Here is a 23,863-nt window from a genome sequence, read left to right as displayed (position 1 = left end):
AATTCCATTCAGTTTTATTTTTATGGCACTAGTTCATAACTTAAGTTAACTCAAGGCAGTGTATGTTGCAAGATAATCACCCTATAATATTAGAGAGATACCCCCAATAATCAGGTGATCCCCTATGAGCCAGCACATATACAGGCCTTCTGCTCAGCTATTGGTCATTTGCATTCATTTCATGGTATAAAATGTGAATGCATATAATAATTTCTGTGAAATTTTAGCTTCTTATATCAAATAGTTATCAAAATCTTTTTTGAAAAGTGGTCCATCAGTGTGCTTTCTTGCCATTTCCTTGCACATTGAAATCAGCTTTCCAACACAATTGCTAAGATACAAACAAAACAAACAAATAATCGATTAAACACAAATTCACAAATATACTTTTTGTACTTTTAGTAGGAACAATATAAACTAATAACGTTAACCATTCTCTTGATTTTATTACATGCATAATTTCTTTTTTAATGCATAATTTATAATTATGCATTAAAAATGAATTTATTTTTATGTAAATCTTTGATTATTTATTTCTTTCTCATTTTGTTTTTCTATATCCATACACCAACAAAGGCTGAATTCCCAAATGTTTGTTTTGTTGCTGTGTCAAAGTCTATAACAAATGGGAGGTGTAAAAGGAGTGCAGACATTTGTCAGGTACAGATGCAGCAGCTTTGTGCTCTGTACGATCACATGTTGTTACGCTAAAAAGGTAAATGTGCTCTCTGATCATGGCTAATCAGTCTATTGAAAGAAGTTTCATTCTATTAGGATTTAATGAGACGATGAATTTTAGAGTACCCCTCTTCTCACTCACTTTACTGTATTATTGTGTGATTTTGTTTTTCAATATCTCTCTTGTGCTGCTCATTGTCTTGGATGAAAACCTGCATGAACCTATGTACATTTTCCTGAGCAGCATTTGCATTAATGCACTTTATGGGTCCACAGGTTTCTACCCAAAATTCCTTTCAGACTTACTGTCATCTTTTCATCGCATCTCATATGAAGGATGCTTGCTACAAGCTTTTATCATGTACTCGTTTGCCTCCTGTGACTTGACCATTTTAGCTGTTATGGCCTTTGACAGGTATCTGGCTATATGTCGACCTCTGCACTACCACTCTTTCATGACTAACAGGAGGCTCTCTCAGCTGGTGTGTTTCTCCTGGCTAACACCTTTATGCACTTTCTCCATCAATATCCTGATAACATCAAGAGTCAAACTATGTGGTTTAAACATACAGAGAGTCTTATGTGTAAATTGGTTAGTTGTTAAACTTGCTTGTCCTGAAGCTGACACTTTTCCAAACAACATTAGTTCATATCTGACAATTATTTTTTATATATCTCATGGCTTTTTTATAATGTGGACTTACATGCATCTTATTAAAACATGTGTGAGGTCCAAAGAGGACAGGGTAAAGTTTATGCAGACCTGTGTGCCCCACCTGATCTCTTTGATCACATTTTTAGTGGTAATGATTTTTGAGTCGATGTACATGCGCTTTGGCTCCAGAGATTTACCTCAAAGCCTCCAAAACTTCATCACTATTGAATTTCTCATCATCCCTCCCGTTATGAATCCTCTCATATATGGATTTAAACTCAACAAAATACGAAACAGAATCTTGAGCTTAATTTATTTGAAAAGGAAATGATTTCCATTAAGGTTGGAGTTCTTTATTTAAAATTATTAAAAAATGTTCAAAACAGATGAAGCAATATAAATACAACTCTTTCTGAAGCCACCTGATTCAGACACATTTAGAAAACTACCTGTCTAAGGCAAACATTTATTTGGATAAATATTTGGATAGACTAATTTTACTAATATCTTGTTTTATGGTATGACATGTCATATTTGCTCAATTCAACATGAAAATGGCATTTTTTCATTTTTTTTTAAAATAAGAATTCATCTGTATACATATATATATATATATATATATATATATATATATATATATATATATATATATATATATATATATATATATACATATATATATACACACACACATACATAGGAGATGAAAGATTATTTCCTGTTTTCCTGTTAAGTGCTTTGAGGAGACTGCTGTTGTGATCCGGCGTTATATAAAAAACTGAATGGAATTGAATTCTTACTTACTTTTTTTTGCGATTCTTTTGTTTTTAAATTTATATGCACATTTCTTTCTGTACACTGACAAATTAATCAGTCCATAATTCTGCACTGTTTGAAATCTGATCACATACCCTCATTTCTTAACATAATGTAGTATTTACTCCTTAATAGATATGAGTTTTGTTTAGCATATCAAGCATAAAATTGTTTTTATGTCATATTTAAGTATTTGAATCCAATAGTATAAAATTACTTTAAAAAAAAACAATGCAATAGTAGTATTTTAATAGTTTCTACATCTTGTCTCTTCTACTCCTTATCCTTCTAACCAACCCTCTGCTTTAACATATCTTTTTTCTAATAGCAGACCCTCTAAAGTCAAAGTAAAATTTATTTCCATAGCATGTTTAAAACAATAGCTGTTGACCAAAATGTTAAAATAATCTAAAATAATCAAATGACATAAAACACATGACATGATGACAGAATTTAAGAAAAGAAAATAGAAAAACAGAAAACCTGAGTAAGAAATACCACAAAAAAGTAATTAAAACGTCTGATTTAAAATTCTGATTTAAAGACACAAAATAAAAGTGGGTTTTCAAACGGGTTTCGAAAATGTCTAATGTTGAGGAGATCCTATGTGAAAGGGCAGTTTGTTAACAGTTTAGGAGCAGCCACAGCAAAGGCTCAATCTCCTCTGTGCTTTAATCTGGACCTCAGGAAAGTGTAATATTTGAAGAAATTAGGTCACTGCTGAACTGTATATAACCATCATCCTTAACATTACATTAATTATCATTTCATCAAAGTGTTTATTGAAGCTGCTGGCATTATGTTATAAGTTATATTATAGGGGTTATCATAATCAAATATTAACATGTTTATTACAGGTGCAGTTATAACTACTTTAAAATGATTGAGTTAATATATATATATCATAACTCAGAGCCTGAGTATATGGTTACAGTAAAATAGTAGCTGAGCAAAGGCCTGAATGTATTCAGCTTCTTGTGGTATTTGAGTTTGCTTAGTTACAGGTGACGAAAGGATGTCCAGTCCATGGGGACCTCAAAGGCCTGAGATCTTCACCATATTTGGATGGATGGGGAACTTCTGTGTCTGCAGTTATCTCTTAAAATACATGAATGTTTTCTACATGCAAATTATGTGCTTGTAAACGCAAGAAGGGGCGTTACAATACCCTGATGTTATAAAAGCAATCTAGAGTGTATTTTGGGCAGAGATGTACAACTGTTTTGCAGTTTGCACCTCTCCACGCTGCGTGCATTCATTAAAATCAATTGTTTGACCGACCTCTTCTGGACTATCATTGTTTTACTCTCGTCCTCAATTTCGAACCCGTAACATTTGGTGCATTGGCCGAGGGTTGAGAGAGGGAGAAAGTTGGAGGTTGAGACCGAGAGGGTCCGAGGTGCTCAAACAGGCAGACACGAGTCAGTGGTCGAAGTGAGGGGACATAAGCCGGCTTATTCAAAGGTAAGGCACTACCTGTTGAATTATTTCCAAACTGTGCCAGATTGACGATTACAAAATTGAAAGTCTACTCACTGAAAATTACTGGTAAAGGTCTGTTTTGATTTTGGTGAAAATCTCATGAGAATTGAAGTTGAACTAATGATAATGTAAGGTTAAGTGACAGTACTGATTAAAGGAAATGCAGTTGGACTGCTAAGGAAAGAGAATTTAAAGTAGTTGGACTACTGAATAGGAATAGGTAAAAGTAACGGAAATAGGAAAAGGACAAGTTAAAGTAGTTGGACTACTGAATTTAGGATATAGGTCATTTGAAATCTGTATATGGTCATACAGTTATAATTGAATATAAAGCTGGGCTTGGACATCAGTAAAGTCGGTTTGGTGGTTTCATAGGATGTCTTTAAAAACATAATTAAATTTATGTAGAACGGAACTGTGGGATGTTCTAAGAAGCGCATTTCTCGGAGGTGACGCTCCAAATTTCCTGGGGACGCTTGGGATTTTCCTTTGGAAGGGATAGTCCGATTGGCGATCGTGGAGAACTTGGGAACCTCCAAAATAGCTAGTGGTTGGACCACTTTACCGTTTGGAACGGTACTTGCGCTTTTTTGGGTAGCAAAGGTTGGACCTTGGGCGTTGGACGCTTTTAAATTGACTTAGGAACTTTAGCAATTAGACCAGATACAGGTTGGACCTGATACTGTCATTGATTATCAAAAACTTGGAGTTTGTCCCTTGGAGGGTTAATTCAAATTTTGTCTAAATTATGTAGGTTGTGCAATTTAAGGCCTTGTAAATATTATTTAATTTATCAGACGTCTCTGTGTTATAATTTCTATGTTTGTATATAGGCTCTGTCTGCCACGGGCGCTGCAGCAGGCTGGTTATTTTGAGAGTGTGTCTGTGTCTATGTAAATGAGATGCCTGTGACTTATTTAGAGTGACATTTCCTGTTTACTAATGAGTGGCTAATGACTGACTGTAAAGCCTGGGTGAAGGACGACGTATATTGGTGTTTTAAGGGAAGAATTGCTTTTATTTCTACTTTGTTGGCATTACGGTTGTTAAATACGATGATTACTTTATGATAGATGTCTGTCTCATTTTGCATGTGTGCGATTGGCTTTCAAATGTAGTTTTGTAATGTAACCTGTACACTCCATGGAGGAAATAGACCATGGAGTTTTGGAAGACGATAGCAGAGATATGACTGGCTTTACGTTTAGTCTTGTGTTGACTCCAATTACGGATGGTCAGACAGGGCTGGTTGAAACAGAGGTGCGTGTTTGCTGTGAAATAGGGGCCACTGACCATGACTCAAAACACAAAGGCTGTGAGATTAAAAATTACTGTGAGTAACGGTTTGACTTTTGACTAGGGAAATAATATGCTTGCTTTTGGGGCTATGAAGATATTTGACCTTGAGTGATGTTATGAGAGGTTGAGTTTATTTTTCTGTTTAAAAACACATAAGTATATGCACTTAGTACACCCACTCAAGAAATGATTGTGTGACTGATGCTACAAAACTGACCTAAAGAATGGTGATGTGTGTGGAGAAGTGTTAGTTGTCCTGATGTGTGAAAGAGCGCTATTAAAATGTGTGTGAGTGAAAGTCAGGCTATTGTTTGTAGATAAAGATTTAGTAGAATTATTGATTATTTGTAGACTGTGAAATTAAAAGAAGTCTCTGCAGCAGCTGTAGTAACAGGAAACCGTGTGTGTGTCTGGGACAGGAAATGCATGCCCATAAAAGGGAAGCTCACGGTGACAAGTGTGCACCCAGAGTAGAGAGAGAGATTTAACTCTGGGCAGATGAAGCAAAAGGGAGGTTTTAAGATAAAAATGAATATGATACTAATTATATGCTTTAGTGTGCCAATACAGGTGGACTCTCTCAACTTTGCAACCTTGAGTTCAGCAGCAGAAAAGTAGATTAAAAGGATTGGGAGAAAATAAGCCAGTCTTTGGCTCGAAATTGTGCAGCTTGAGCTCTCACTTTGTCCTTGACTCCGAGAAGAAACGCAAAGGACAGTCAATTTCCTGATGAAGACCGATAGAACATCGTGGACGTGAAGAAGTAACGGAAGCTAAAAGACAGTGCAGGCGAAAGCAGTAACATTGACAACGACTGATGAGTCCAGCAGCATGACAGAAAGCACGTGATGCAACATGCCTGCTGGTGAAGAACAGCGTGATATGTCTGCTTGAAGGCACTGACTGTCATATTTGCCAAGCTTGGAGCAATCTTGGAAGAAAAGACAGAAAAAATGAATGGAGAAGAAAACAGAGCAAATGAAAATAAGACTGAAGGAGAGGAAATACTGAAAGATCAAAACAGAGAAGAAACACACTGTGTTTGTTGGGGCTCTGAAGCCCGAACAGGACACTGTGAATGGAAAAGGACCAGTGAGAGATGAAGCTGGACGAGTTTGACTGCGAGAAGATAGGAGATGATTGGATTGAAATTGAACCCTGAACTCGGGATCGTTTAGGGATGTCCACCACATCACAACAAAGAGGTAAACAATACAAAAGGTAAAGATAATCAAAATAACTGACAATTATATTAATGAATAGAAAACACACATATATAAATTGTTACATGTGAGATTATTTTTGAACCGAATCAGAAGTGAGATAGTTTGAATGTAGAGCTCAGTGAAAAGATGCATTAATTAAATATGAATACATGAAAATGCAATAAATACATAAGGATGCAATGAAGAAGCAGCTTACACTCATGCAATGAAGAAACTGCTTACACTTAATTAAGATGATCACCTGGCATGCAATGAAGAAAACAGCTTACACTGCATTTACATGACCACATAACGCAAGGAAGAACACGCTTACATACATGACATAATTGGTATTTTTGACTACAAAAAGAGAAATGGGTGGTTTAGGCACCCGTGATAATAATGCAAATGTCTTAGTTTGTTATTTTTAGGAGCAAAGCAGACCCGGACCAACTCTCCAGATCCAGCAGTTGGAAGAAAATTGTAGGTTAACGCCAATGGATATGTTAAGGCAAGTCTCTGGTTGAATTGTTCACAGAATCATGTGTCCATGAACCTGGAAAACAGGCCCTAGCTCCTGGCTGAAGATTAGGAGTGCTTATTTAAGGTGGGAAATTAAAATAGAGGGTTAGTAATTCGGGGAAAGAAAAAACTGACTGCTTAACTGGAGAATTGGGAAGGAGTTTGAAAGACTGCGAAGCCATAGATGCATAAATAACACACACAAACAGAAAATGCATTAACTCTAAAAAGACAAGCTCATGAAGTTTAATGCATAGAGACATTGAATAAACCTGGTTAAGAACATAAGCATATGCAATGAAGATCTGCTTGCTGCTTGTATGAGTGATAGAATGGTGTGAATGTTTAATAAAGTAGTTTAAAAGGGTGACTTAGGAGTGCTCTTGCACTGATTGATAAAACAAGTGATTAGTATAGGAAGAAAATGAAAATAATTGAATAATGTGATAAGGTTTAAACATGTATTTATCTTGTGACTGAGTATGAAAATTAGTTGGAGAGCTAATGTGAGTGATGACAGAGGAGCTTGCTGTGTGTGTGTGATTGAGGCCTTCAAGGAGAAGTAGACAGTTCAGAGGTGCAAATTTGATTAAGAGGTTTATAAATTAGTGTTGACATATTGTGAGAACGTGCTTATATGTTAGGTTGAATGTGAGTTTGGTAAAGTGCTTAAAGGGGGATATTGTGTACGAAACGGTGTAGCTTTTTACGTTTTGGGTGTGTTCTATGGCTGAAATTTAAGATTGTTGAAGATTTTTGAGGTTGTTGTTTTATTTTTAAAGAGGGAGTTTTAATAAACATGGACATGTTTAAGGGGTTTTGTAACAGTGCACTTATAAAGAAAAAACCTGTCAGGTGATTTTGTTTTGTACTTTGATGAGCTAATACTCAGCTCTCTTTTTTCTCATTTTTGTTCTAAGCAGGCCTGCAAAAGACAACAATGAATAACGGCGCCGACAATAGTCTCAGGAAAACAAAAAGTAAGGTGACCTTTTCCGAATTACAATGGGTCAGATTGTGGGTCCCTGTCTAAGAGGATTGCAGCGAGCCAATCCAGTCCAAAAGTATAAAGAACTATTTTCCTAGAAACGAGTAAAAAGAAAATAAATGATTATATAAATACACTGAGTTTGCTGAAAGTGGAAAATCTGATTATTCGTGCGGAAGTCTACCAATACCCGATGTTAATGCGTGTGAGTGAATGTGTGGGTGAATGGACGGACCAGGAAGACCATAGGTTGGACCGACTGGACACTGACAAAAGACTGGACTAAGGTTGGACACATGACTGATAATTGTTCAGTTTTAACTTTTCTTTTATAACACAGGTTGGATCATAAGTGGAGAAAGTGAGTATGAAATGTGAAGTTCTGGTTAACACACAGGCTTTTGTTTCTAGGATGTTTCAAGGATGCAGGCTGTGGATGGAGCCAAGAAGGGATTTTGACATGATGATTAATTTGATTTCATTCCTTAAACATAGGTTTGAAGGCCCGGAGCAACTATACCTAATATGATATGATTAACCTTTTCTTTTAATTCCCTAACCTGAGTGAAGGATTTTGAGTTTGTAACACATGAGATGTGTCACAAAAAGGGGGGTCTTAATATATACCTAATAACCTTTGTGATGATAAACTTGTTTACCGACTTGCTCTCTTGTAGAACATACAGACTTAGGAAAGGGGAACCTCAGCTCTGAGTGTATTAGAGCTTGTAATTAAATGTGGGACTTGAAAAGAGGAAGCAAATTTGGTACAGGACGTGCTTGAGATGATCAGATGAGAGAAGGGGAAGGTCAGGAAGAGTTAAAGTCTCTTGAGAAATTAAATTGGGTGAAAGGGGGGTGTAGCAAGTAGATTCAGGGCAGTTCACAGCCCGGCGTAAACGCAAGGTGCTGTCACACAGCTTAAGTTATTTGGTTGATTTATTTTATGACAAAAAAGAGGAAATATTAAAATATACAACACGTTGAGAAGATCTCTTATGTTATATTTTAGTGTTTAACATGAAAGATGCCTCTCTGGAGCTTCTCTCCTGATGCTACCCCACCAAAAGACGCTTATCCATAGAGACTATGTCAGCTCCCAAACAGAAAACAACAAACCAAGACTAGCAATAAACAATCTAAACATAAATAATAACAAATAAAGAACAATACAGAATAAAAATTTGAACCAAAGAATAAAATAGTGAAATGTGGATTATTAAATATTAAGTATTTCTCTTCAAAAGTCTCTGTTAGCTGACGCCAAGCGGTCGCAGCAGATGGCTGCCCGTACCTGAGCATGGTTCTGCCGGAGGTTTCTTCCTGTTAAAAGGGAGTTTTTCCTTCACACTGTTGCCAAAGTGCTTGCTCAATAGGGGGTCACAAGATTGGTGGGTTTTTCTCTGTATATATGAAGCACCTTGAAGCAATTTTTGTTGTGATTTGGCGCTATATAAATAAAATTAAATGGGAATGTATTGAAGTAAACTTAAATGTCATAAACTAGGAATTAGTTCATTTCTCAGGGGAGAAAAGAAAAAAACAAAAAAAAAACAAAAAAAAACGGGGACTGGTGTTAGGAACAAAAGCTATATTTTTAATATGAATCTGGTTATGATCTTGTTTTATGTACTTTAATAATGAAGGCTGGCTTGTAGAGCAAGGCCACCTTTTACTCACAAACAAGTGCTCAGCCAGACTGAAAAACAGGAAGTTTTAGTGCACAAGGCATATTAATAAATATAGACACAAAAAAGAGGAACTCCCCATATAAACAACATTCAAAATGTGTGAAGTATAAAGTACCGAAATAACACTATATAAGTCACAGCTGATGATTCTAATGTTAGAGAGCTCTTGCAACTGGCGTCTGAGCTGTGCAGAGGTCGCTCTTAAGACAGGTACTTATGTAGGTTAGCATAAGGTTGAGTCCAACAGAAGCAAGGCACCCCAAATGTGCACAGCATGCAGCAAGGGTGGCCAAAATAATATAGGAAACAGCACATGTAGGGAGAGAACACTCACTAAAAGTTCTGACTACACATAGTGTGGTGGCTTATGTGAATTTGCAGGTTTTAATTATGGCATCATTAGCACAACAGAGACTGAGTAAAGTTTTAGATGCTCGAAATCTGACACTTACACATGAAGGAATCAATATGGCAGATGTAATGGGATTAGGAGGACCTAATTACTGTACTAAGAAAGCAGAACTTGAAGGGAAAGTCAGGGAAGATTTAAAAACAGGACCTGTTGGGATTGGGGATTTAGAGATTTTTATTGCTACTATATAATGTGCCTTATGATGACTGCATTAATAACAGGTTGTACAGTATAATTTTAATAGTATTGAATATGTTTGTGATAACAGTGATGTCTCTATTTGCAGGTTGAGTTAAGACACAATGCATAACTGTGCTTGTTTAGAGTTGATGTTCCGTCCAAAGGGTTTTAAGCTTCACGGGTGAGAGTGTCCAGGTGATACATGTTGAGGGAAGATGAGAACATAGCAGGTTAATTGCATGCACGCTTACAAACACACATGATATAAATATAGGCCAGGCCGAAGGCCTGGACTTTATGTAGCTTTTAAATTTACAGCTCCTAACTTGCAGGAATGGCGTGGAGTGTAATGAATGAATGGAAAACATGCTTACAGACACAAACATGAAATGGATTTATTTTACAGGGTAAAGGTGGAACACAGGTTGCTTTGTTTCTGCTTAGCAACTGCTGAGGTAAAAGGTGTTAAAGATAAATATGCAATAAGTGAACAGGAAATGTGTGAGGGTGAGCCGGGTGAAACAAAATGTTGTAGAAACTTGTCTAACTAGTATTAACAGTAACTTTTGCATGTTATGTATATGCTTGAAGCAAAAAGAGGCGTAAATGATGATAGAAAATTTTGAAGTGTGTTTTCTAGCGGACATTTAGGCTGACATAGGGATGGTGTATATTTTACCCGGGGTGTTTTTAAATAGAACTAAAAGCGTTGCTCACACACATAAAGAGTATTGAGATTAGGTAAAGTTAATATAATGGATAGAGCCCAGAACATGATATTGTCAACCAACTTTGAATAATTAAAGGAACATTAGATGAACAAAGTAGGTTAGTGAGGTGTAGCAGAGAAAGGCTGTTTGTTTTATCCCTTACAGGAGAAGATTTCCACTAGAGAGGGACCCAGAAAAGGAGCAGAGACCATTTAAGAATGAAGTGTTTTTAAGTGGGAGCTGGTGTTTTATTACTGGACCACCTAGAGGACATGAGGTGGTCTTCTGATTTGCTGAGTCAGAGGACGGCTAGAGAGGGTCAGAGCGAAGGCAGTGGACCTGGGAATGGTGGTTTCGGGGCCCATGATGCCATTAATGGATGTAGAGGTGACAGAGTGGGTCGAGGAGTGACCCAAGGAAATGGTGTGGTGATGTCTCTGGAGAGACATCAAGAGAGGGAATTGTAATATTTGAAGAAATTAGGTCACTGCTGAACTGTATATAACCATCATCCTTAACATTACATTAATTATCATTTCATCAAAGTGTTTATTGAAGCTGCTGGCATTATGTTATAAGTTATATTATAGGGGTTATCATAATCAAATATTAACATGTTTATTACAGGTGCAGTTATAACTACTTTAAAATGATTGAGTTAATATATATATATCATAACTCAGAGCCTGAGTATATGGTTACAGTAAAATAGTAGCTGAGCAAAGGCCTGAATGTATTCAGCTTCTTGTGGTATTTGAGTTTGCTTAGTTACAGGTGACGAAAGGATGTCCAGTCCATGGGGACCTCAAAGGCCTGAGATCTTCACCATATTTGGATGGATGGGGAACTTCTGTGTCTGCAGTTATCTCTTAAAATACATGAATGTTTTCTACATGCAAATTATGTGCTTGTAAACGCAAGAAGGGGCGTTACAATACCCTGATGTTATAAAAGCAATCTAGAGTGTATTTTGGGCAGAGATGTACAACTGTTTTGCAGTTTGCACCTCTCCACGCTGCGTGCATTCATTAAAATCAATTGTTTGACCGACCTCTTCTGGACTATCATTGTTTTACTCTCGTCCTCAATTTCGAACCCGTAACAAAAGCTAGGAGCATTTGGTCTGCAGACCTCAGTGATCTTGAAGAAGTGTACAAATTAAAAATATCAGAAATGTACTAGGGCAACAACCCTTGGAATACTGTACCTTAAAAACAATTAATAAGCTAAATCAAACTTCTACAAGGATACAATTCTGCTGTATTATACTATTTCCAACCTGTTTGGTAGAAAGATAAATCAGAAGTCAAACCAGATCATCAAGGACCTATTCATTATAAATATATTTTAAGAAAGAATTCAATTATTTTAATCATTTTTAAAAAAATTAAAAAAAACTTCTCCGAAAAAGATGGAACTTCCTTTTTTTATATATGCATTTAACACTAAAAAGACACATTTTCAGATGTGTGGTAAAAAATAAGTTTAGCATAACATGAATATGAGTGGAAGGAGAAACTCTATTTAAACAAGAGGATACCTCTGGCAGAACCAGGCTCAATCTTGTGTCTTAACTGCTCAGAGAGCACAAAGTGTGAATAATTTAGCATCTAATAACATCCGGGTGCTGTCCAGCTCTTCACTCTGGACACTTGCTGAAAGTTGTCTGGCTCTTGGTCTGGGAGGTTCCTGTGGCCTACTGATAGGTCCAGCAGCCACTTGGCATTAGTATATTGTGACAAAGGATTCTCCCAGATGTTCCCAGATGTTAAAATAAACACAGTGAACCCACCCAACTCTGCTTCAGTTTGAGAGTACATTGGTTGAGTTCTCTATACAAAAAGAAAGGAAATTTTCAGAGGAGATTCAGAAAGAAAAACCTGCTCACAACCAAGTTTTGAATAAAACTTTAAATAATTAAATAATATAGTTAAATATTGTAGTACTAGCAGCAGCTTATGATGGCAGAGACAGTGATAAGATGAAAAAGTACCGTCTTTTTCAGAGAAAGGCTCCATGGTCACTTCTACATTTTTTTTTCTTAGACCAGTAGAGGTTGAATTCCCAAAAGTGTGTTTTGTTGTTGATTCAAAAGCAATAATTAACAGAGTGTGTAGAGAGAGAGCAGACATTGTTCAGGATGTAGATGCAGCAGCTCTGTGCTCTGTACACTCACATGTTGTTCGATTAAGAAGGCAGATCATGGATAATGTTTCTTATATAAGAAGTTTCATTCTGTCAGGATTTAATGAGACAGTTAATTTCAGCGTACCCCTCTTCTCACTCACTTTACTGTATTATTGTGTGATTTTGTTTTTCAATATCTCTCTTATACTGCTCATTGTCCTTGATGCAAACCTGCATGAACCTATGTACATTTTACTCAGTATCTTTTGCATTAATGCACTTTATGGGTCCACAGGTTTCTACCCAAAATTCCTTTCAGATTTACTGTCGTCTTCTCACAGAATCTCATATGAAGGATGCTTGCTACAAGCTTTTATCATGTACTCATTTGCCTGTAGTGATTTGTCCATTTTAGCTGTTATGGCCTTTGACAGGTATCTGGCTATATGTCGACCTCTGCACTACCACTCTTTCATGACTAAGAGGAGGCTCTCTCAGTTGGTGTGTTTCTCCTGGCTAACACCTTTCTGTATTTTCTCCATTAATATCCTGATAACAACAAGACTCAAGTTATGTGGTATAAAGATTCAGAGAGTCTTATGTCTAAACTGGTTAATTATTAAACTTGCTTGTCCTGCAGACAAAACCTTTCCAAACAACATCAGTTCATATGTAATACTTGTCGTTTATCTGTCTCATTGGCTTTTCATAATTTGGACTTACATGCATCTTATTAAAACATGTGCGAGGTCCAGAGATGACAGGTTAAAGTTTATGCAGACCTGTGTACCCCACCTGGCCTCTTTGATCATATTTCTCATTGTAATGGCTTTTGATCCAGCGTACGTGGAATTTGGCTCAAGAGATTTGTCTCAAACCCTCCAAAATCTTTTTTCCATTGAATTTCTTATCATCCCTCCAGTTATGAACCCTCTCATTTATGGATTCAAAATCACCAAAATACGAAACAGGATTTTGGGTTTAGTTTGTTTTAAAAGACAACGAATCTCGTCAATGTTCACGTTTGTTAATTACAAATAAATCAGAGGAAATCTGGAAAATGTGCATTACTGTCTTAGACCTGATAAAATGCTCCACTGTTACTTTATCTTGTGATATACAAGATAAAGTAACAGTGGAGCATCTTACAGTTTGTTTATTTCTACATGTATCAGTGAATATATGGAACAGAGACTTATTAAATTTCTATTAACTTCCAGTTCACTTGATCCAGTTTCGTTTTTATAAAGGCTTAGGTTTAGTTTGATTGTTAGTTCCTTTGTTAATTTTTTTGTTATAATGATGTGTTTTGGTGTCTGTGAAGGGGAAAATGTGAAAAAATAGATGCATGATTACAAATGTTGACAACACAATCTCAGTAAATAACACTATTTCTCACAAATTTGACCAAACAAGACATTTTATGTATATTTTCATATTTAAGGGAAACTAAAATGTATTTTCACATCTAGTTTCAGTTTACTGTGACATGGATATATGCACACTTCACAGATAGTTTCTGAAGTTAAGGTTTCCTCTGTGTTTCAGACAGTAAAGCTGAACCGAAGGTCACCATACAAAACATAAAAGATAAATAGTAAAAAGGATTTAAAAACTAAATAGAATTAGACAAGCAGTAAAGAGAATAAAAGAACAACATTAGACAACAATTGGAGTCAATTTTTAAAGAGAGGAAGCGAGTTTAAACAGATGGCTTTTAAATTTTGGATTGAACACGGGAAGAGAGCGAGTATTCCTGATATCAGGAGGGAGCAGAGCGGCTGAAAGCTCTGTTCCTCATAGTGGTGAGTGGTGTATAGAGGAAAGAAGTAAAAAGTACAATATCAGTTTTAAAGTTCAAAAAATAATTTAGAGGTAGAGAGAATAAAACCTGACTGCTTTATAAATTTGGAGTTCAAGCAATTTAAACACATATTTAAAACTTTCTTCTCTCGAAAGAGGGTGCTGTTAAAGAAAAATTGTCATGGTCCGTGGGAGTACCTGGAGGGGGTTTCCTTCTGTGGCTGCTGTGCCATCCCTTTGGGGCAGGGACTTCGGTGCTTCAGCTGAGCCTCAGCTGCGAGCAATCAGCGGGAGACCTACTTCAGCTGACTCAACCGGCTCCTCCGTGCCAGTTTGTTCTACCCTTCTCGGTGGTAAATGACGTTTTCCTTCGTGGTTTTCCTTGTGTGACTTAGCTCTCTGAGTAATTTCTGTCTTCCCTTCATTCAGCGGAGTTCCAATCCTGGCTTTCACCTTACTGGGACAGTCCCCGTCTCCCAGCCTACTCGTCCACCTGCCCTCTAACCCCCACGCTTCAGCTTGGGACCCTCCAGACGCTTCCCACGGACCTCACCCCTCCCCTCAGTGATATTAACCCAGACTGGCACAGTAAGGCGAACTATTCTCCAGTTTCTAGTTATCTAAGCTCGAGTTTTCCCTCCCGATTATAACCACCTCTCCCTCTGTTACAGAATATTCCCGCGGCTCTCTGACCTCCTCCCCGTTCCTGCTACTAGCCTGATTGGGCCCCCTTGTCACATTAGGTCACGTTTTCGATTAAAAATCACTGTAAGCATTCCTCGCCCGTGTTTGTCTGCATTTTTGGGTCCACTTTCCTGGGCGAACCTGTTGGTTCATGACAAAAATATAGACCAGCAAGTAATAAATACACAGAAACGGTGGGGTTTTTTTGCCTTGACACCACAGACTGCCTAGCACAGAATTCTAGACTCATAAATAAGGAGTTTCTGTAATGCCCCACTCTCTCTCATGCATCTTTTTATATTACTTTTTTTTTTAACAAACAACTGTATACAATAATTTGTAGTGGTCTTTAAAGGTGCTAAAAATGGATCGTTTACATACAAAATTCAAGAAAAATATATGATATGTCCATAAATCTGCACAGTTTTCATCTGTTATTTTTCAACATATTATAGTGTACATTTATTTTTGGGTTAGATGAGTTTCACTTTGAGTATCAAACTTAAGAGCAATTTATTTATTTATTTATTTATTTTAGTATTTAGGAATCCAATAGCATAAAAAAACTGTAATCAGTTACATAAGCCTTTTCTAACATGTTCGGTCCTCTGCTTATTAGTGGTGTGCAATATTGCATATTTTGGTATGATCCGATACCAAGGAAATACAGGCCAGTATCGCTGATACCGATACTGATACCGATACTTTTCAATAAATAAGGTTAATGCCTCATTGAATTGCTAAATCTCAATTTATTTTCATGACCTCAAGTGTTTTTTGTGATGTTTCCTTTTTTTATTATTAAATAGTTAAAACCCAGGACGTAATTAGGACACAGTTTATAATTAAATAGAAAATGCTTATAGAAAATGAATATTATCAATTTTTTTTAGAAAAATCTTAAATAAAAAGTGCACGCAAAAAAGTAAACTAATTAAAACAAACTAGTACTGTTGACAAACTATAATACAAAAACTAGAAAGCGAAAATTTCAGAAGAAATTTTAAGTGTGCCTATGCCGCTAGTAATCAGTGTAGTTTGCCATTCATAGGGCTACAGAGAGCAAAACTCAGCAGAGCAGCCATTCTCCACCATGAACTATGGTAAAAACAAACACCACTCACGCTTCACAGATGACAGCTTACAGTTTTGTGTAAAGATGAAGTTACTTCGTACAGCGCCGATTTGCAGACGCTGTGCACACAGGTTCATGAGCAGAAGTCCCATTGTACCACGGCAGACCCGACAATGTTTGCATGAACACGCTTTGAAGCATTACGTTATGGACCACTTTTCACATATGGTTGGTTTACCCACACAGCCGGCTGTGCATTCACTTTTTGTTTTTTGTTATTTTTACACAGTGTTCTGAATTATGAACAATGGTCTACAGCCAATCTTGTGTATTATTATACAAACTTTGGTTGTGAGATTCAGATAACTATTTAATAAAAGCTAAATATTTTATATGAGAGTAAGAAAGAAAAGTATATCTTTGTGTCCACCTTTCTCTGTTAATTAGAAATTAAAATCAAAAGAATTCTAACAACAGCTGATCAAGCTTAAACGTGCTGCTGTTGTTTAGCACGATAAATAAGAGCGAACAGCCGATCATTGATCAGTTTCATGATTGACGTTTCAACACCCGAGAGAATGACAGGGGAGGCTTCGTAATGACAGAATAAATCATAATATTTTCTCTGAATGTGGGACGATTTCGTTTGTACGGCAACTCTCACGAATGAACCCTTATGAATAAAATAAAGTCCAACGTCAGTAACTTAGCACGCACACAGCTGTATATAAACTCCCGTGGCAGTACGATTGTAAAAGGTCAACGAAAATAAATTACACCTAAACTCGGTTTATATCCGACCCAAATAGAGTGCATGCAGTTCATAACTTCTTACCTGAAATTCAGTTCACCTCATGCTCCTGCCTTCGGTTTCCAGCATCATCGGCCCATATAAACGAAAAATAAGTCCAGCTAAAACACAGACCCTTGGCGAGCGACCGGGAGCTGACACGACTTTCTGCCGCTTCACTATTAGCCAAACCTGGGTGCTTTTTCACGAAGGGTCGCTAGCGGCGCTAGCTTGCGGTGCTAGCTAGCTACGCTAGCGGCGCTAGCCGGCTATCAACAACACATAAGAGAATATGGGATGTCTTGATAAAACGAGCAGATATTTGAAGTTTACACACCTACATTCTCGCCTGAAAATATCTTAAAAGTTTATTTTGTGACCTAGAAACACCAAAAAAAGCATTATAGAATCCAAGTGGTGTCCGCCATTGTTTCACTGGCAGAGGTGTGCTATGAATTGTGGGATATGGAGTTTTTCGCCAAGCATACAAGTTTTAGCCCGTACTACTCCCGGTATACCACTAGAGAGAGCCAACACACCACAAATGATGTCTGTTTCTATTGGGGCCAAAAGTCAGTTTCTTTCTCAGGAGCCTAAAAATTGGCCCAAATTTGCACTAAAATCTAAATATTTCAAAAACTATAAAAGTCATAAACACCAAAAGTCATACCATACTAGTCCAGCTCCAGCCGCACAAAATGATGTAACATATGTAACCCTTGTGTCAAAACTGTGCGGCAGAGAAGCGCGGGAAAATTTTCACTAAAATATTAATATTAAAAAAACTATAAAAGTCATAAACACCAAAAGTCATAGCACACCATTCCAGATCCAGCCGCACAAAATGAGATAACATATATGAAGCTTGTCTCAAAACTGCGAGTTTCGCTGCAAAATTTCAGGCGGAAACTGAAGAATAATAATAATAATAATAATAATAAATCCGACGAATAGTAATATGTGTGCCTCTTGGCATAGGCACACATAATTACAATTAAAATTCTCAAGAACAAAAACAACAACTGGTGAAAATATAAATAATATGTAAACAACTTAACAACCCCCCAAGAGTCTAAGTCACGTCACGTGACAGCGTAACATCTAAAGAGTGTGCCTGCTCTGCGCTGACACAGGACCTGCGAGTCCAGCGACCTGGCTGTGTCGCCTTTGCGGAAAGCACAGCATTGCAAATAAGAGCAGAACTTAAAGTAAAGAATCGATCTCACCAGGCTAGTATCGATCCGATACCGATGCCATTGCCGACTTTGTATCATTACAATCAATATTTGGATCGATCCGCCCACCACTACTGCTCATTTTTCCCACCTCTCTCAGGCCAGTCTTGATTTTCTAGCACTCTTCACTTCTGTCCTTCTCTATCACATCTTCTTGCTCACTATCTGCTACAAAGACAGACCCTCTCAAGAAAGGACAATGTGGGATCTACACATGATCGTTCCATGCTAAAAAGCAGTGCCAACATACAGAAAGTGAGCCAAAAATGAAAAGCAGTGGACCAGTGACTGGGTCACAAGCGGTCAAGGCTCACTGATGCACATTTAGAGCAAAGGCTGGCCCATGTGGTGTGATACTACCGATGAGGTACTGTAGCTTAAACTGGTGAAGTTCTAAAAACATAATAATGATATATATTAATTCAATAATAATTCCCCTTTTGCCCTGTGGGCGGTCTTTATCATTCAAGCTTGGATCCTTTACCAGAGGCCTTCGAGCTTGAGAGTCCTGCAAATTATATTTGCTGTTCCTAGGTCTGCACTCTTTTGCACAGAGATTTGGAGTGTTGTTCCTGGGATGTGCTGGAGCCACTTACCTAATTGGAGTGCTAGGTGCAGCGACTCCCAAGCTAGCTGAGTGGCTCCAGCAGATCCCAGGAACAGACTGCCCTAACTGTTTTTTTCCAGGCTAAATTACCAGGTGTTTATTTTGTTGTTGAGTCAAAGACAATAATTAACAGGGGGTTAGAGGAAGACCAGACATTGTTCAGGATGTAGATGCAACAGCTCTATGTTCTGTACGCTCACACTAAGCTGATATCTGTTGTTACACTGCGAAGGCAGATGTTTCTCTGATCATGGATAATCAGTCTAATGCAAGAAGTTTCATTCTGTCAGGATTTAATGAGACAATGAATTTCAGAGTACCCCTCTTCTCATTTACTTTACTGTATTATTGTCTAATTTTATTTATAAATATCTCTCTTGTGCTGCTTATTTTCTTGGATGAAAATCTGCATGAACCCATGTACATTTTACTGAGTAGCTTTTGCATTAACGCAATTTATGGGACCACAGGTTTCTACCCAAAATTCCTTTCAGATATCCTAAGGTCTTCTCAAACAATCTCATATGAAGGCTGCCTTTTACAAGCTTTTATCATATATTCATTTGTCTGCTGTGATTTGTCCATTTTAGCTGTTATGGCCTTTGACAGGTATCTGGCTATATGTCGACCTCTGCACTACCACTCTTTCATGACTAACAGGAGGCTCTCACAGCTGGTGTGTTTCTCCTGGCTGATACCTTTATGCACTTTCTCCATCAATATCATGCTAACATCAAAACTCAGGTTATGTGGAATAAACATTCAAAGAGTCTTATGTCTAAACTGGTTAATTGTTAAACTTGCTTGTCCTGAAGCTGACACTTTTTCCAAACAACATCAGTGCATATGTAATATTTATCTTCTATGTGTCTCATGGCTTTTTCATAATGTGGACTTACATGCATCTTATTAAAACATGTGTGAGGTCCAGAGATGACAGGGTAAAGTTTATGCAGACCTGTGTGCCACATCTGATCTCTTTGATCACATTTCTGTCTGTAATTGTTTTTCAGTATGTGTACCTGCGACTTGACTCCACAGATTTATCTCAAAGTCTTCAAAATTTCATTGCCATTGAATTTCTCATAATTCCTCCCGTTATGAATCCTCTTGTATATGGATTTAAGCTCGCCAATATACGAAACAGGATTTTTACTTTAGTTCATTATAAAACAAAATGACTCCAGTCAAAGTTAAGAGTTTCTTATTTCAAAAGAAGAATGCCATTTAGAAATATATTATTGTATATATTTTGTTGTACATGACTGATAAGAACAGGCCTCACATGCTCAAGTAGCAATGCAGCATCTTAGCGTTTTTGGTTTCTTTGGTAACTGTGTTCCATATATCCACACATACAAAGTTTTATATTTTTATTTCTTTTTATTTCTTAATAATAATTTTTTTTTTTACCATTTTTTAATTTTAACAATTCATTTTTAAATAATTGTAAGAAGTTTGATGTGGATATGTACACTTCTCTGTGTTTCTCTGTGTAATACGGTTATTGAGTATTATAACACAGGAATTTCTACAGACAAACATTTTAAGGTTAAACAAAAAACAGCAGATTTTCAAACCTTTTATCTCTTCAGATTTTTACAGCAAGCAAAAGACATAATTTTCACTTTCCTTTATAACTTCTGTATTAACATATATGCATATAACATAAAATTGGCATTGAAAATTTTCTCTGTGCATTTAAAACTTCATGACATTGTTACTGAATATAAATTCACTTTTAACATTATAAGAGACTCCAAGCCACATCTTGACCGATTCATTTCTGTGCTTCCCATTGTCACAAACATGAAACCATAAAATGTAAATAGGATAGGGATTGATTTGAAAAGCTAAAATCTCAAAAAAGGCAACTTGTATGAATGACTGCTGTATGCTGTGTGAGCTTTTTATGTACTTCTGTAACCTTGCTCACACTGATATCAAAAAGCTATTTTAGATAAATATAGAATACCTGACATCTATATATAACAGTTCACAAAATAGATATAGATAATAGAGCTAAAGATAGAACAATGTTTTCTATGAATTTGGAATCCACACAGTGGGTGGCTACTGCTTTAAAAGCTGCCTTCCTTTTTTTCAGATAGGGTGCTGTTGCAGAAGGATATAGGCATATAGCACGAAATCCTATAACCAAGTAGCCAGTATAGTATACAGGAACATCTGGACTGGTTATGGCCTGAAGGTCCAAAGGTTAAACATGAAGTCAGCAGGCAGAACAGTGTTGTAGGGGTGGGAGAGGTCATGTATGTGTTTGTTTGCTGTGGTCAGGCATCGTCCCAGATGTGGGGAAGTAGAGTTCCTGCAGTTGGTTCACCTGCTCTCTGTGCGCTTATTCATTGATGTCCTGGATGAGACTCACTACCGCTGTGTCATCAGTGTTTTTGTTTTTTTAATTTTATATTCTTTACTTTTGTGTGAATCCTCATGCTCCATCTGCCTGTCACTTTGCTGCTGGAACACGTCAATTTCCCTAATGAGGGACAATAAATGATTATTCTATTCTATCAGCATTTTTCACAATTTTGTTAGTGGGCCTCGCCTCAGGCCCACTAACAAAAGTGCCGGACTGGTACTTGTAAATGGACTGGTACTTACATAGTGACTTTCTACTCAATTTGAGCACTCAAAACACACTCACTCACTCGTACACATATACAGTGTTTTTACCTTTTTAATATTAACACACTCTGATGGATGCATTGGGTGCAACTCGGGAGGAATCTGGAAGAATCAGGGAACAATCCATCGATGTTCCAGTTGATAAACAATCCAGTTTAACAACTGGATTGTTAAACTGGATTGTTTAACAACAGTTGATAAACAATCCAGTTTAACAACTGAGCCCCAGAGCGACTGAGTGACAGTATCTGCTAACCTCTGCTAACTGGTGTTGCTGAACTAGTTTTCTGTACTGTTTTTGTGGTGGTGTCTTATCAACATCCAAGTTAGTCTAGTATTAAGCACTAAATGGCCTGAGGGGAGAAGGAAGCCAAGAGTGTACAACCTGGTCTTAGGGTATTCGCTGGTGTGGTAGCCTCAGCCTCTATGGATCTTGTACCTAGGGCTTGTTCCTGAGCTGCCATGATTAGTACCTTTGTGCTGTCTTTCAGTCTCGCTTTGTAGAATTTCTTGATACCAGTCACCTCTTCTATCTCCAGTGGTACATACCATTCAGGGACCTTTCCTTCCATGATGATTCCTCTTCTTTTATCTCGGGTTTCTGCTGCGTGCAGTATTCACTAAGCACTCTATAGGTCGTGACCATTTTCCTGATGTACTCCTGGATCTTTGTTGTTTCATCCTGGGTAGTGGTCCTGACATCCTCTAATCTTTGGCCAACTTCCTTTCACTTAGTTTAGTCTCAGGGTTGGGGTGGACTTGGGGTGAAATCATTTATGCCTTGTAAGGAGCTTCAATGTTTTGGGGTTCGTGGCTTCTATCTCCTCCTTTGTCCCACTGATTATCCCAACAGGGTATCTGATGAGAAGTTGATTGCCTGGATCTTGCGTTCTTCCCATTCAGCTGTCTCCTCAGGACTTGCCTTACTTTCTACAGATATTTGGTGTGTGCTGCCTCCCAGGGACTTGTTACTTTCCTCGATGTCTGCAGTATTGCCTTCTGGTAGTGCAATCCCCTCAGTTCTGACTACATTCCCTCTCTTTGTTGACGCTAGACGTATGGATCAGTGAATTGATGTCTCGTTCATTCGGTGGCAAATTGCTCCATTCTGTTGTCGGTATTCAGCAAGTCTTGTTGATGATGTTGATGGTGACTTGTGCTTGATCTAGTGGTGTTCTCACATCCCCATAGAATTCCTGATGAAGAATATTAAGGTCCTGTTGAGCACATACAGTTCTAGGATTACCAGGTTCCATGTGTGAGGCATTAAGTTGTAGACTTTCTTGTAGTAAATCCAAGAAATGATAACCATTTTGATGCCTGACAGGAGATTCCATTTGGCACTGAACCGGGTTATTGCCTGTAGTTAGATGGGACCGATCCCTTCAGGCCTTTGGTTAGCCATTCTGGGCATCTCTCATACATTAACAGCTGGTGCATTTGTCCTGCCAGATGCCCATGGAGTGTAGTTAGCTTCTTTGAATAATGTCAGTAACTGATGCTGTCCAGCTCTTTATTCTTGAGACTCTGCTGTGGATATCTGCCACTGTGATGGTTACTGGAGCCTGTTCAGGGAAGCTGGTGTGGTCTTCGCTTTGATCTCTCTAGTATACCTCTTCAAATGGCAAGTCAAGGTTGTGAGTCTTTGCTTGGCAGTTTCCAAGGCCTCAAGTATGATTTCCTTTCTTCATCACACCTTTTTGCAGCTCCGATATTTGGCTCACTTCTCTCCATCCTGTCTTGGCTTCTAGTCTCCTTCTCCATGGAGGGTACTGATCCTTGTAGCTGTTCATCTTGTAGCCAAGCACCTCACTGATCACTGCTCCCATAGTGTAGATCAGCTGGTTGGTTTCGATGATGGTTGCAGTAGGGATTTTCCATAAAACTGCATTCACATCTTCTAGTACACCTTCAGATGGTTCTTCATATAGTCTTGGTAATCAGCCACAGAGGGTTCAGGTTTCCAGCTTAGCAATGATCATATCTGTCAGGTCAGGTGTTCTTACAATAAACACCTCAAACACATCAGTTGGTCTTGGCACTTGATACCTAATCTCGGAGGGTCGAGATAATATCACCCCCCTGACCTGACGACCTGGTGCCCCCTTGGTTTAACATTTGTGTTGTACCTTGTCGATCTTTAGTTGTAATAGCAGTTTTTTCTTCCAGATGTTGAAACACTGAGCTATGAGTTGTTTCGCCATTAGTCCAGATGTTATGTGGAGTGGAAGTGCAAAATAAGTTGCAGGTGCGGACAA

General features: G+C 37.7%; 3 protein-coding genes across 3 annotated transcripts; all 3 read left to right on the top strand.

Annotated features, from left to right (window-relative positions):
* Nucleotides 1-734: 734 nt before the first annotated feature.
* LOC134645784 (olfactory receptor 2G6-like) lies at nucleotides 735-1,664 on the top strand. Its single transcript, XM_063499373.1, has one exon. It carries the CDS (start codon nucleotides 735-737, stop codon nucleotides 1,662-1,664), a length of 930 nt encoding a protein of 309 aa, XP_063355443.1.
* Nucleotides 1,665-12,840: 11,176 nt separating this feature from the next.
* Nucleotides 12,841-15,136, top strand: LOC134644020 (olfactory receptor 10Z1-like). Its single transcript, XM_063496653.1, has 2 exons — nucleotides 12,841-13,787; nucleotides 14,998-15,136. Exons 1-2 carry the CDS (start codon nucleotides 12,841-12,843, stop codon nucleotides 15,134-15,136), a joined length of 1,086 nt encoding a protein of 361 aa, XP_063352723.1.
* A 4,073-nt stretch (nucleotides 15,137-19,209) lies between these two features.
* On the top strand, nucleotides 19,210-20,140 carry LOC134644019 (olfactory receptor 2G3-like). Its single transcript, XM_063496651.1, is given in 2 exon segments — nucleotides 19,210-19,779; nucleotides 19,781-20,140. Coding segments are annotated over 2 exon segments (930 nt in total).
* Nucleotides 20,141-23,863: the final 3,723 nt, after the last annotated feature.

The sequence above is a fragment of the Pelmatolapia mariae genome, linkage group LG16_19, assembly GCF_036321145.2.
Source record: "Pelmatolapia mariae isolate MD_Pm_ZW linkage group LG16_19, Pm_UMD_F_2, whole genome shotgun sequence".
Lineage (NCBI taxonomy): Eukaryota > Metazoa > Chordata > Actinopteri > Cichliformes > Cichlidae > Pelmatolapia > Pelmatolapia mariae.
The sequence above is the reverse complement of the archived record's forward strand: the minus strand, read 5'-3'. Positions and strand labels throughout refer to the sequence as shown.

Coding starts and splice junctions, on each gene's coding strand:
- LOC134645784 (XM_063499373.1), top strand. CDS start 735: ATGGCTAATCAGTCTATTGAAAGAAGTTTCATTCTATTAGGATTTAAT.
- LOC134644020 (XM_063496653.1), top strand. CDS start 12,841: ATGGATAATGTTTCTTATATAAGAAGTTTCATTCTGTCAGGATTTAAT. Junction 13,788..14,997: donor CGAATCTCGTCAATGTTCAC/GTTTGTTAATTA, acceptor CCCTTCATTCAG/CGGAGTTCCAATCCTGGCTT.